Source organism: Lactuca sativa, chromosome 4 (genome assembly GCF_002870075.4).
Source record: "Lactuca sativa cultivar Salinas chromosome 4, Lsat_Salinas_v11, whole genome shotgun sequence".
Taxonomy (NCBI): Eukaryota; Viridiplantae; Streptophyta; class Magnoliopsida; order Asterales; family Asteraceae; genus Lactuca; species Lactuca sativa.
Genome location: NC_056626.2, coordinates 348,643,280 through 348,657,898, shown reverse-complemented (window position 1 = coordinate 348,657,898; position 14,619 = coordinate 348,643,280). Strand labels below are relative to the sequence as shown.

At 39.7% G+C, this 14,619-nt stretch overlaps 2 protein-coding genes across 4 annotated transcripts; both read left to right on the top strand.

Annotated features, from left to right (window-relative positions):
* Positions 1 to 575: 575 nt before the first annotated feature.
* On the top strand, positions 576 to 1,031 carry LOC128133710 (uncharacterized). The gene has a single exon (XM_052771231.1). It carries the CDS (start codon positions 576 to 578, stop codon positions 1,029 to 1,031), a length of 456 nt encoding a protein of 151 aa, XP_052627191.1.
* Positions 1,032 to 3,205: 2,174 nt separating this feature from the next.
* Positions 3,206 to 4,493, top strand: LOC111881965 (F-box protein SKIP24). 3 transcript variants are annotated; one of them, XM_023878344.3, is made up of 2 exons: positions 3,206 to 3,355; positions 3,658 to 4,493. In XM_023878344.3, the coding sequence occupies exon 2, from the start codon at positions 3,658 to 3,660 to the stop codon at positions 4,378 to 4,380; it is 723 nt and encodes a 240-aa protein (XP_023734112.1). In that variant the 5' UTR covers positions 3,206 to 3,355; the 3' UTR covers positions 4,381 to 4,493. The 3 variants fall into 3 exon arrangements, with proteins under 3 accessions (XP_023734112.1, XP_023734111.1, XP_042757401.1); XM_023878343.3 differs by having other exon boundaries at positions 3,649 to 4,493; XM_042901467.2 differs by having other exon boundaries at positions 3,231 to 3,355; positions 3,671 to 4,493.
* Positions 4,494 to 14,619: the final 10,126 nt, after the last annotated feature.

Here is a 14,619-nt window from a genome sequence, read left to right as displayed (position 1 = left end):
AAGTTGCTTAAATATGAGCCAAAGCCCTAAAATTAGGGTTTGCATGCCAACCACGTACGCCCTGCGTACGAAGTGTACGCCCAACGTACAAAGGTGCGCCGTAATACGCTTAGCGTACACACACGTACGCATGGCATACTTAAATTTCCATAATTTACCAAATTGCCACCGTGGGTCCTTTTTCCTACTTTCTTACACTTAGGAACCAATAATGCAATAAATCTCAATATAAGGGTCAACAATGGAAGTGCCTCAAAACCAGATGCTACAACAAACAAATTTTAGATGGGTTGTTTCTTCTCAATGAGGTGGTTGCTTGGTGTAAGGCTTCTAAAAATCCACTTTTGTTGTTTAAAGTAGATTTTGAAAAGGCCTATGATTCTATGTTTTAGGACTATCTTGTTAAAATTACACAAATTAAGGGTTTTGGTCCTAAATGGTGCAGGTGGATTTTGGAGATGTTAAGTTCTACTAGAGCTTCAGTTTTGGTTAATGGCTCTCCTACGAAAGAATTTCATATTCAAATAGGCTAGAGGCAGGGTGATCCTCTTTCCCCTTTTCTTTTCATTTTGGCTATGGAGGGTCTTCACGTGGCTTTTAAAAGGACCCGTTTGGCTGATGTTTTTAGAGGGATCTCTATTGATGACATTGAGATTCCACATCTTTTGTATGCGAACGATTTTTTTGTGCTTTCACCATGGAGTCTTGATAAGGTTGTTCATATTCTTTGTTTTTTCGATGTTTTTTCTTGGCTTCGGGTCTTAATCAATTTGCATAAAAGCAAATTGATTGGAATTGGTGTTACCCCATCTCAAGTTGCGGATGTTGCGAGATCCATGGGCTGTGGTTTTGATTCTATCCTATTTGTTAATCTTGGGGTTCATGCAGGTCATAATATGAACCGAGTGAACGCTTGGTCCTCTATTATTGACAAATTTTGTAGTAGATTAGCGGGGTGGAAAGCTAAATGCCTTTCCTTTGGTGGTGGACTTACATTGATCAAGTTGGTTCTTGGGTCTGTGGGAAACTAGTTAATGTCGGTGTTCCCTACTGGGATTTAAATTGTTTTAATTTGAGTATAATTCTGCAAATGTAGATAAAACTCTGATAATTCCCATAAATATTATATATAGAAAATACAGGTCGTTACATATATACATTTCCAATTTTCCGCCATATAAAATCACACGACTTAAGGAAAATGTGTTAACAACAAGGAACTGTAGAGGACATTTATGTGACATGAAATCTATCAAAGTTAGGCAAAAGGTTCATATTCATTAGGTTACTAAATGTGCAATTCAAGGTTGGATCAACAAGGAGAATGACATATGGATTGGAAAATTATCATATTTTCACATATGTCGTGAGGCTTTCACAGAATGACAATCATTTTCCCCAAGTGACCGTTCGAATGCCTTATTATTTGTCCAAAAACAAGACTATTGGTGGCTCTGTGATTTAGGAGGTTGTTAAGACATATGCTAATGCAATCAAAGGTTGGGAGGTGTTGGAAAAGGTGGGCAAAGACATGAGAAACAAAAATGTATTGAGATTGTGAAGTCAAACATGTTGGTAATTCCTGACTCGACACGTGTCACATTGGGAGATGTGAGAGGCTCATTTGTAAGGATTAGTTTTTAACCAAAAAAACGAACTGGACCTGGTTAGTGGTATTCGGCCCTGTTTTGGACCGATTTACATGCCTACCTGTTTTTTATTAATAATCTATACACGTTATGCAAGAATGAAGGTTTTTTACCTAGAAATCAATTATGTTGACGAACTATGGCCTTAGATTGATATTAAAACTTCTAGTGATTACACAAAGTTTAAGCAAAATGAAGTGGTTAAGAGTATCTTTAAGGAGTTTATACTTGTTTCAAAGAAGTTTTATGTACGCTATATGATGGTGTGGGTAATGGTTAAGGGTCTTCCACTTTGTGCATGGACATCGAAAACATTTAAAAGAGTTGTGAGCTAATTGGGGCCAAGTGATATTTTCAGATGAAGATGAAGATGACACAATCTCCTTGAATAAGAATGGTGACTTTATCTTCAACACGAAGGTTGTACTGACGTTGAAGATTTTTTAATCACTAGGTAGATTTTTGTGATGAAAATCCATAACCAAAAGAGAAAGAGTTTTGGGAAAGAAAAAGTCATTTGGGTTTTCAAGAAAGAGGTAAAAAATAAAAAAGGAGACAAGAAGAAGAACTAAATCCATCTCTGAAGAATAAGGAAAGAAAAGTTAATAGGCAAAGAAATAATCATTAAACTGAGTTGGCAAGATAATAAATAAGCATGAATAACTATTGCACATAAGATTAGGGGGGGACTTGATAAGCCCTCCTCTATAACACCTTTTATGGACAACGATTGATTTGAATGGACCTCATCCATGCTTGGATCACCACTCTAAATACATCCTTGGAAAATGCCTAACAAAATAGCCATTCTCTCACACCCCTAATACATATACAAAACTTTCTCCCAAAAATTTTACTTAACCGTCAGATTATATTCTCGGGATCTCCTCCAAGAGTACGATCAACATTGTTTTATTATGTTGTGAACTCATGTCTTCATTCAGATGTTCCCAATCTACACAATAACAATTGCCCGGAAGAACCGACATGCATCACCATCCAAAAACTTAAACATCAACGGTATAAATGTTGATCTTCATTCCAACGGTTTAGTCAAGAAGTTCATATATGCTTCTTTCATAGCAAAAACCTTGACGCACCTAAACACGTAAAAAAAGAACAGCATTAACCATATTGTGCTATTATTTAATACATGAATGTCTATTCATTCTACTATATTCTCCCACACAGAGTCCAAACATGCTTTGTCATATTTCATCAAGCAGAAAAAAAAAACATAATCGTGAAGAAATACTTAAGAATAGTATGATCTTTCAATGATGATTTATGTTGGAGTAAACCATTTCTAAGTATTATTATAAGAAAATCTTAATAATATAGTGTTCAAAGACACTCAAAAACTGTTTTGAGACAACAAACCGAAAAAATCATGAGTTTTGATCTAATTTTTGTTTCATTTAAGTAATGTCTAATAATAATATTTAACATTACAAAGAACTAGAATACTAGATATTTTATATCGAAAAAATTAATTAAGTAAATATTTGAAAATCGGTTAAAATAAGTGTTAGAACTTAGAAGAGAAAACTATTTGTCCTATTTTACGTTTAAAAAAAATGTTTTAGACGATTAATTCCATCAAATCGGTATACAACTATAAATCTCCGTGGGCGCAATTTGCAACGTTCGTCCGCAAAAGATTCATCGGTCGAGCAAGGTTCTGCAATCGCTATCTTTCTCCACAGGTTCGTCAATTTCATACAAAATATACAGCTATTGATTTCATCTTTATGAATCTTGCAATTACAAACCCTAGATCGAACTCTACAAACAACATCCAGATGGTTAATATCATATACATAACCTAAGTTTTGTGCAAATTCTTTGAACTGTTTGTTTTATGGATTTAAAATTCCGATCTTGATTATACCCAATTGCGACTTTAGGGCTTTTAATAGCTCAATCAGTAGGTAATTTTAATTTGGTTATGATTTCGGAACAATTCGAATGTTAACAAGTTCTTCGAGTTTCTTCTTAGGGTTTACAGATGTCATTACCAGATGAATTATGGAGGTTGATTTTGGAACTTGGAGTCGAAACTTCATCGTTAACCTACAAAGACATTTGTTGTCTTTCAATGGCTTCCAGACGTTTAAATCATCTTTCAAAAGAAGACAGCATTTGGTCAAAATTACTCTCTTCTGATTTCCCTACACTCTCTTCATCTTCATCTTCATCTTCAACCTCTACTCCTCCCAAATCGATCTACCAAACCAGATTCGAAAAAGACAAAGCAAAAAAACTTTTAGCAGAAAAACGAGCTGTCCTAAGACTCGAATCTCAGATCCATGAACACACAAGAAAAGTACACGAGATTGAACACCAATTAGGTGACGAGAATGAGAAAATCAAATCCGCCATTGATGAGTTGAAGAACTTGCAGAAAGTGAAGGAAGCTTCGAGTGCATTGAAGGTGTGGCAACCAGAGATTGTTCATGGAAGGCATAGACAGATTGTTGAGCATTGTAGTGTCCCTGTTGACTCGAGGATTAATGTGTTGGATATGGAGATTAAGCTTTGTAGACAACAGATGATTGGGTTTTTGAAAGCTCGAAGAGAAGAAAAGGGAAGACTTGAAATGGTGAAGGAGAAGTTATTGAAGGTGAAATATCGATCGTTTGAATGTTTGGAAGGGAGTTTAAAAAGTAATGTTGATGATGAATCAAGAAAGTGTAGAAAGATTTTGAAGAAAGTGAAAAGAGTTGAATAGCAATTTGATGTTGTATGCTAATTTTAGTTAGAGGTGTAATTTGAGTTTGAATATTTGTTTAAAAACTTTTGCTTAATAAAGGGCATAGAAATATAACAACATACTTTGCTTTTTTTTTTTTTACCAATATAGACAATATATTCTATTTTTTTACCTATAATAACCTTTTTTTTTATGGATAGTAACAATATATAACTTGAAACTTGTAAGATTTAGTGTACTAATAAGTTATAATAGTAACATATTAAGAGTACTTTTTGTGTAATAGCAATGTCATTGTATTTATTTATAGGGATAATGACTTGAGAGGGTAACTAACTATACCTTTTGTATATATTTGGTTACTTAATTTTTTTTTTTTTTTTTTGTGCTTGTGTTTTGTTAAACCTTAAACTTGTTTTTTTTTTGTTTAAAAACATATCATTATGACAGGTAATAAAAGGTTTTTCCTGTTTTCGGCAAACTATGAATTTTCCGGTCATCTTCTCTGGCCAAACATGATTTTTCGTGCGAATGAAGTTCTTGAAGGACACTTTTTTTTCTAGACTTCTTTGGGTTCTAAGATCCGAAACATAAACACATACACATTTCGAGCTTCATATTTCAAGCTTCCTTTTAGATTTTAAAGCTTCATTTCAGATTTCGAACATGAAACCCTTGATTATTTAAAACAATTTTATAACTCAAAAAACCCTTTGAACTTCACATTTGGAAAATGGTGTTCTTGAGCAGATCTTATCAAAACGATTTCGGAACTCGAAAACCAGAAGATAATTTCAAATGTGTTTTCAAGACTCAAGAACATAAAAGGAAAACTCAACCCTTTGATTTCAAGGGTTTCGTTTCTAGGTTTTAATGAACAAGAAGAAATGCTCGATCTATGTCAAAGGGTTTTCGTTTATGGAACTCTTATTTCCGGGTTCATTCCTGAAAAACATGAGCAAGATGTCAGATTTTGTTTTGATTTCTGATGAAGACGATTGTAGTGTATGTGTGTGTTCTTGAACATGAACCCAAAAACTGAACATGAACCCAAAAACTGAACACGAACATTAAAACCGTTTTCAGAAACAAACGAGCAAGATGAAGACGAACACTGAAATCGTTTGAGATCTGAAAAAATATTCCTAAAATCGTTTATATAATCGTTTGGACAGATGAAGACGAGTTCTGGAAAATCGTTTTAAGAACTACTAAGAACACCATTTTTCAGATTTGAAGTTCAAAAGATTTTTTGCTCAAGAACACCATTTTTTAGATTCGGTTTCTAGATTTGTGATTGTGTATCTAAACCTTGATATATGGTTGTTTCAGAGAATAGACAAAAGATAAGAAAGAGAGAGAAAGATATAAACAATAAATCTAAAAAATATGTCAAGAACTCATCTCGCCGGAAATCTATTTTGGCCGGAGAAGATGACCGGAAAAATCATACTTGGCAGGAAAAAACGCCGGAAACCTGAAAAACCTTCTATTACCGGTGATAATTGTATATTTTAAACAAAAAAACAAGTTGTTTAATGGTTAACAGTGCGCGAAAAAAAGTTAAGTGACCAAATATGTACAAATGGTATAGCTGGTTACCTTTTCAAATCATTATCTCTTATTTATACATATCAAATTTATATTTTCTTACTTATAATGCAAAAACATACATACAATTTTTTTTATTATAGCAATTATGTATGATAAAATGTCTATTATTTTGTAAGTTTCTGTCACACCCCAAAACAAAGAACGGCGGAAACGTTCTGGGGCGGAGGACGTCATGTAAAGTATCACAACACAGTAAATGTAAATAAGCAAACAACATCATCCATTGCATTAAATATATAATTTTAATACAAGCGTGTTCTGTACAGTTTTAGACACCAAAAATATAATGTGAATCAAAATAATACGATGAGTCTTGAATGCGCTCTATCTTCTCAAAAGCTGGCATCGGTACCTGCCTACTGATGACCTGAGAATACAAGTTATTTTGAAAGAGTTTATCAGCATTAAGCTGGTGAGTTCATAAGTATTTTAGTGTCGATGTTTGTTATCAAAACGTTTGAACCTGTCGTAAGTATAAGTTGTAAATTGTATGTAAGTGTTTGTAAAAGTTTGAATCTCTCAGAAAAACCTATATTTTCTATTAAAGTAGCCTTCTACCAGGGCTTAAATGTTTTGTATGCTCGTTTGTTGTAAAAGTGTGTAATTTCCCAAGTGTAACTATCATTTAGCAAAATATAGTTTGTACATAAATGTTTAAGTGAGGTTATCACTAAAAATATGTAATGGGTAAATCATTGTAGTACTGTAGTTTTGTATTATAGGAACTACTGCTGTACTAACTACCTTAAACCGAATTTATATTAAGGTATGATGTGATAATTGCACCATACTATCGACTGATAACAACGACATAAAGAACGGTCGTAATAACGGAATGACGTTTGGCACCCGCAGACCTGCAGGTCCGGCTGTAGCTAGCAGCAAGGTGTAGGATAGTCAATCCAGTATAGATCTATACGCAAACTCACGCTCTCCCTCCAAGAGAATTTTGGCTACAACTCGGGCCATGACATTTAAGGCATGCTCCGATACAGTGGATCACAATTGTTATCGTATTCTTGTATATGTAATGAAATGTTTCTTGTTCTAGTATAGTTGTATATGTTCTCATAGTATAGTTGTATATGTTCTCTTCCTAGTATAGACTCATGAATGAACTGACTCATTGATCTAGCAGTTGTAATAGTATGATCCTGTGTTACCCCGATGGTAACTTACTAATGGTGTGTCTAGTACGTATGAATATGGAAGTACTTTTATGTCTATATATGTATATTTGATATATAATTAATATGGAAACGACCTTCGGATGGTCACCCGAAATTCCACCAGACCACATCCAAATCGAGGAAAAGGAAATAGGGCAGGTGGCTTTCCTAAGCCCTTTAAACATTATTTATACATCTATACATATATGGGCATGCAATTTATAAGTAGTAAAACAAGGTTTAAATAAAAGCATTTGATAGGTAAAAGAGGTTGTAAAACATTTTGAAGTGAAACAGTTTGATAAACAGTTTGAACAGTGATAAAATCATTGGTTTCCTAGTTATTAATCACATGTGATTAATGCAATCACATGTGATTGAAGCAATAACTATAAGTATTTAACTTGTATCCCCCCCCATAGAGTATTTAAACATTTAAAATCATTTCAAAGGTTGATTTAAGGGGTAATGAACTCACTTGATTGATTGAAGAAAGCGAGATGGAAAACCGGGCAGAGTTTCGTCTTGGGAAACAGATTTTTTTCTCGGGATTCTCGGGAATCTCGGGAGTAAAATCGACCCTCGGGACTTGAGCAAAAAGACCAGAGCTTCGGGTTTGAACGGGCACGGAAATCGAGGCAAGATCGTGAGAGAAAGAGAGAGAATGAGCAAAATTTCCGGAAAGCCTCGCATCCCTTTTATAGAGGTGCTGAACCGCCTCGGTACGCTGGGCTTACGAGGGTACGCAGGGCGTACGAGACGTCATCGCTTACGTATTTCGGATGGGGCGGGTCGGATGGGACGGCGGGTCGGATAGCTTCGCATAGGGGCGACGTGGACGATCCGAGGCCCTTGATTCGAGTACGCGGGGCGTACGAGGGTACGCAGGGCGTACTCCGGTCCTATCTGCTGACTCCCCTTCGGATATTAACAAGAATTTATATTTAAATTTATATTTATTTTAAATAAATTTCTAAAATTCATATCTCCTTCATACGAACTCCGTTTTCGACGTTCTTTATATCCACGCGTAGGTGAGACTACACTCTACAACTTTCGTTTAGACTCCATTGGCAAATTCCGAAATTATTTTTATTATTTATTTAAAAAAATGACGTTATTAAGGAATTTTTTTAAAAATTCATATCTTCTTTATCTGACGTCGGTTTTTGCCAGACTTTTTACCGCTGAAATACCATTGACGAGACCTTCGATTCTCGTTTAGGTCATTCCGGCCAAAAGTCGCTCGATCTCCGATTCGAGTTTTTAGCTGTCTGTTGCTAAGCTGGACTTGGAAAATCATAACTTCAATATACGAAGTCGGATTTGGGCGTTCTTTTTACGTACGATCATGGTTTGATGAAATTTAAACATAGAAGAAATTTAAATAGGAACTTTTTGGACTTTTTAATATCGAAGTTAATTTTATTAACTCAAAAGTGGTTACAATACTTGACTTTTTAGGTCACTACAAAGAGTTGAAATATCGGGTTGTCACATCATCCCCCCGTTAGAGGGAATTTCGTCCCGAAATTTAAAGTAAGAAGACACTTGTGGATTAGGGAAACAGATGTGGGTACTTGCGTTGCATCTGATCTTCGCGTTCCCAGGTGAATTCAGGTCCTCGCTTTGCATTCCAGCGGACCTTCACGATAGGGATGCGACTTTGCTTGGTTTGCTTGAGCTCTCGGTCCATGATTTCTACTGGTTCCTCCACGAAGTTGAGGCTCTTGTTGACTCGATCTCCTCGAGTGGGATTACAAGAGTCTCGTCGGATAGACACTTTTTCAAGTTAGATACGTGGAATGTAGAATGTACGTTACGAAGTGCGCCTGGTAGGTCGAGTTTGTAAGCTACGGGGCCGACTCTTGCAAGAATCTCGAAAGGCCCTATGTACCTCGGATTAAGCTTCCCACGCTTGCCGAAGCGTATCAAGTCCTTCCAGGGTGAGACTTTGAGAAGGACTCGGTCTCCCACCTGAAATTCCAAAGGTTTCCTTCGTTTATCAACGTAGCTCTTCTGTCGGTCTCTAGAGGCTTTCAATCGTTCACGGATCTGAACGATTTTCTCTGTCATTTCCCGAATGATCTCCGGACCGGTGAGAGTACTGTCGGAAGCTTGCCCCCTGGCTAATTGGGTATTACCCACCTCAGCCCAGCACAGAGGGGATCTGCACTTTCGGCCGTAGAGAGCTTCAAATGGAGCAGCCTTGATGCTCGTGTGATAACTGTTATTATAGGAAAACTCGACAAGGGGTAAATGAGTATCCCATGCCTTCCCAAAGTCAATCACGCAGGCTCACAACATATCTTCCAGAGTTTGGATGGTCCTCTCACTCTGTCCGTCGGTCTGAGGATGGTAGGCTGTGCTCATGTCCAGCCTTGTTCCTAGGGAATGTTGTAGTGATTGCCAAAATCTTGAGGTGAACCTACTATCTTTATCGGAGATAATGGACATAGGTACACCATGTAGCCGTACGATTTCCCTAATGTATGTTCTCATAAGTTTCTCCATCTTGTCGGTTTCTTTGATAGGCAGGAAGTGTGCAGACTTGGTCAATCTATCAACGATGACCCATATGGTGTCAAGTCCACCCGCTGTCTTGGGCAACTTGGTTATGAAATCCATAGTGATCCGCTCCCACTTCCATTTCGGGATCTCTGGTTGTTGCAATAAACCAGAGGGCTTCTGGTACTCGACCTTAACCTTTGCGCAAGTAAGGCATTTACTCACGAAGGTAGCAATCTCTGCTTTCATATTAGGCCACCAATATAGCTTTTTAAGATCCAGATACATCTTATCTGAACCTGGGTGGACGGAATACCGAGTGTTGTGCGCCTCGGTCATGACCAAGTCTCAGAAGCCACTGTGTTTCAGTGTCCAGATCCGGTTCATGAAATATAAGGCTCCGTCACCCTTGGCTTCTAAATTCTTGTCCATTCATCTAAGGGATTCATTCGTCACATTTTCAGGTTTCATGGCTTCAAGTTGAGCCTCCTGAATTTGCTTAGACAAGTGTGAATGGATGGTTATTGACAATGACTTGACTTTGCGACCAGAATATTCCTTCCGACTTAGGGCGTCTGCTACTACGTTGGCTTTACCCGGATGATAACGAATATCGCATTCGTAATCACCGAGTAGCTCGACCCACCGTCTTTGTCTCATGTTGAGCTCCTTTTGATCGTAAATGTGTTGTAAACTCTTGTGGTCGGTAAAGATAGTGCTCTTCATTCCATGCAAGTAATGTCTCCAAATCTTCAGAGCAAACACCACTGCTCCTAGTTCAAGATCGTGGGTCGTGTAGTTAACCTCGTGTGTCTTCAACTGTCTCAAGGCGTAGGCGATGACCTTACCTCGCTGCATCAGGATACATCCGAGCCCTTGATTCGATGCATCACAATAGACTACGAAGTCTTCTATTCCTTCGGGAAGGGATAGTATTGGTGCGGTGCACAAGGCTCGTTTGAGCGTTTGGAACGCTCTTTCTTGTTTCTCATCCCAGTCAAAGGCCACGCCTTTCTGGGTTAGGGTTGTAAGAGGTTTCGCTATTCGAGAGAAGTTCTGAATGAATCTACGGTAGTAGCCCGCGAGACCTAGAAATTGACAAATTTCTGTAGGCGTCTTAGGTGCTGACCAGTTCTCAATGGCTTTAATTTTGGATGGGTCCACGTGGATTCCCTCTTCGCTTACCACGTGTCCTAAGAATTCGACTCTCCGGATCCAAAATTCACATTTCGAGAACTTCGCATAAAGATTCTCTTTTCGTAATGTCTCTAGAACTTGTTGCAGGTGATCGCCATGCTCTTTCTTACTTCTGGAGTAGATCAGGATGTCGTCAATGAAAACAATGACGAACTGATCCAAGTAAGGTCGGCATACTCTATTCATCAGAACCATGAAGACTGCGGGCGCATTGGTCAATCCGAATGGCATCACCACGAACTCGTAATGTCCGTAACGAGTTCGGAAGGCTGTCTTGGCACATCCTCCTCTAGCACTCGTAACTGGTGATATCCGGATCTCAGATCAATCTTAGAAAAATAGTTCGCCCCTTGCAGTTGGTCGAATAGATCATCTATGTGAGGCAGAGGGTAACGATTCTTGACCGTCAGTTTGTTGAGTTCTCTGTAGTCAATACACATACGGAATGATCTTTCTTCTTAACGAACAAGACCGGTGCTCCCCAAGGTGAGAAACTCGGTCTTATAAAGCCCTTGCTGAGCAGTTCGTTAAGTTGACCAGAGAGTTCCTGCATCTCAGCTGGTGCTAAGCGGTAGGGAGACTTGGCTACTGGGGTAGCTCCTGGGACTAAGTCGATTCTGAACTCGACCTGTCGTTGCGGAGGTAACCCGGGTAGTTCTTCTGGGAAAATGTCGGGGAAGTCGCTCACTACAGGGATGTTCTTTAGTTCTTTCGTTTCGAGGCTCATGTCGACGACGTGAGCAAGGAATGCATGGTATTCTTTACGCAGATACTTATGTGCTTGAATACTTGATATGATGCGAAGACTTGCACCGGGTTTGTCGCCGTAGACTAAAAGAGTTTCGTTAGACGGAAGGTTTAGACGGACTGCTTTCTCGTAGCACATGATGTCGGCGCGATGAAGGCTTAACCAATCCATGCCAATGATAACGTCGAAACTTTTTATTGAGACTGGCATGAGGTCGATTGGGAATGAATGGTTATCTAGAGTTAGGGTATAACCTAAGTATATGCTACTCGTACTTTCAGTTTTTCCTGTGAATAGTTCTTTGAGTGCATGCGGTGGTTGATTAAGCATGCGAGCAAATTTATGGTTTACGAAGCTTCGCTCCGCTCCACTATCGAACAAAATGCATGCATAGGAGTTATCGAGGAGGAACGTACCAGTCACCACAGTCGGGTCAGCAACTGCTTCCCCGTGGCCTATAGCTAGTACCCTCCCTGCTCCTCCAGCATTCCTCGCTTTAGGGCAGTCCCTCTTAAAGTGGCCTGCTTCGCCACATCCATAGCAGGTTGGGCTCGCGCCAGAGCCAGGGACTTGGTTGATAGGTTGTGCCGGGAACTTACAGAAACGGACGGTGTGTCCTTTCCTATTATAGTTAGAGCACTGCATTTCACGGCAGGGGCCGTTGTGGTGGTAGTTGCATTTGTTGCACTTGGGCGAACTTCCAGCATATCGACCCACCGGAGCAGTAGTAGCAGCAGCAGGGGTTATTGTGGCATGTATTGCCACAATTTGCTGCTTTTTGGCAGCCTGTTGCTTCTTCTTTTCATCCCAGAATTTCCGCTTAGTATCAGCGGGTTTGGAGGGTTCCGGGATGGCTAGGGTGGTTGTGGTTGCAGGGGTTTTGACTCCATGGTCAATGAGTCGTTGTGCCAATCTTTTGGCACTGTCGAAGGTAGCGGGGTTTGATGCTAGAACATTCCCCTGATATGGAGGCACTAGCCCCCATATGTACCTCTCGATCTTCTTCCCCTCGGTAGGAACCATATTGGGGCAGAGGGCCACCAGCTCGCTGAATGGGGCAGTATAAGCGACCACGTTGGTGCCCTTCATCGTCAGGTTCCAAAGTTCCTGCTCCAGTTTCTGGATCTCGCCCCTCGGGCAGTATTCCTCAGTCATGAGGTCTTTCATTGTTTCCCAGCCTATGTCGTTGGCTACAACGAGAGTTAGTGCCTTAACATGGCCGTTCCACCATGTCAGGGCCTTTCCTTCAAAGGTGCATGCGGCGTACTTGACTTTACTCGCCGCAGGGCATGAACAAATTTCGAAGACTGATTCAGTCTTCTCAAGCCATTGCGAGAGGGCAATGACTCCGCCGGTGCCGTAAAAAGGCTTCGGTTTGCAATTTGTGAAATGCTTGTATGAGCACTCTCTCGAGCGCACAGGGGTTTCAACCGGGGTTGATTCCACAGGGGTTCCACCTCTGCTGGCACCAGAAGAGTGATACTGAGCCATGGCAGTCGCCACTGCTGCAGCTACGACAACATTCAGGGCTACAGTATCGATGACCGGAGGCGGAGGAGGTGGTGGTGCAGGATTATTCCTGGGAGATTTGCGAGGAGGCATCTTTCAGCTATAAATTTATAAAGATAAGAAAAATGGTAAGAATCAATTTGTAAGCAACGTGAGAGTGACACATGGACTAACTAACCATAGCCCAACAGTTGAATGAGTGTTTGAAATCACAATAAGAAATATTAGTAGGAAAGCACAAGTGTATAGATTTTTCCCACAGATTAGATAGATTTCAATAATACTGGTATTACTGATGTAATAAGTTCAGGGAAAATCGACCTAACAGTAGGTCTTACATCATACCATATAGAAAAGTTTGACAGTTCTTAGATTCCTAATTAGAGTACTGAAAGTTAGGAATATTTTACAGACAAGTGCTACTTAGAGCACAGATGTTAAAGGCTATTCTTTAATCAAAAGACAGAGATGTACTAGACATCATCTAACGGCGATGGGAATTTCCCGGGCGAGCCCTGAGGTCGGACACTTGACGAAACACCTCTTGAAGGTGTCGATCTTGAGCCCTCTGATGAGCTCGAAGTTCAAAGATTTCAGCTCGTGAGGCAGCCAGCTACTGCTGCAGGGTTTCATTGGTTCTCCGGGTCCGTTCCATGTCTTCTTCAAGATGGCGGATGCGGACTGTGTTGACACCTGAGTTGGCATCAATCTCCATGACCCGGTCGATGGTTGCTCGACCTTGCTCGACATTACGAGCTATTCTGCGGATAATGACAGGTAGAGCTCGGTCAGCAGAGCCACCATCGCTGACGTTGTAAAAGCTTCGGTCCCCAAAGTATGGTAAGGGTTGACCCTGTTCATCACTCCAGCGATTCAAGTTGTTTGCCCACAAGGGAGTAGGACCTGGAAAAGCTGGCCGAGGGTTGTTGTTCGGGGCTTGACCTACGAGCGGTAGGTTGTTGACTTCAGGCTCGGAGTCGGATCCATTAGAAAAGCCTTCTGCGAGGTGATCATCCAAAGGGATTGGATGCTCATCTTCGGGCTCTTCATCGATCCACCCGGCATTGCCTTCATTTGGAAAGTGCGGGTCGCCGTGATGGAATCCAGCCATTTAGATCTACGCGAGAAGAGAGGTATAAGAATATAGTATACGTGTAACTAGTAGTACAAAATACACATATAGTATTTAAAGTTTAAGTTTTACTGATCTTCTTGTGGTATTGTTGGTAAGTTTTTAGACTTGTTATCCTATCACAACAATTCTAGGGCATATGCTAATCACTCCTAGGACCAGCATAGTTGATCAGGCTATGCCATTCCCAGGATTGGCCATACATCCCCGAGCTCACTTGTGATATTTAACAATCGTAATACTTTTGTTCTTGTCATTGTGACACTGATTTTAGTATGAATGCAGACTAGTATACTTAATTAATTATTTTAATATTTAAAGTATAGACTCTTGGTCAGATTTTAATCCCTAATGGGTTTATAGTTTAGTATATCTTTTAT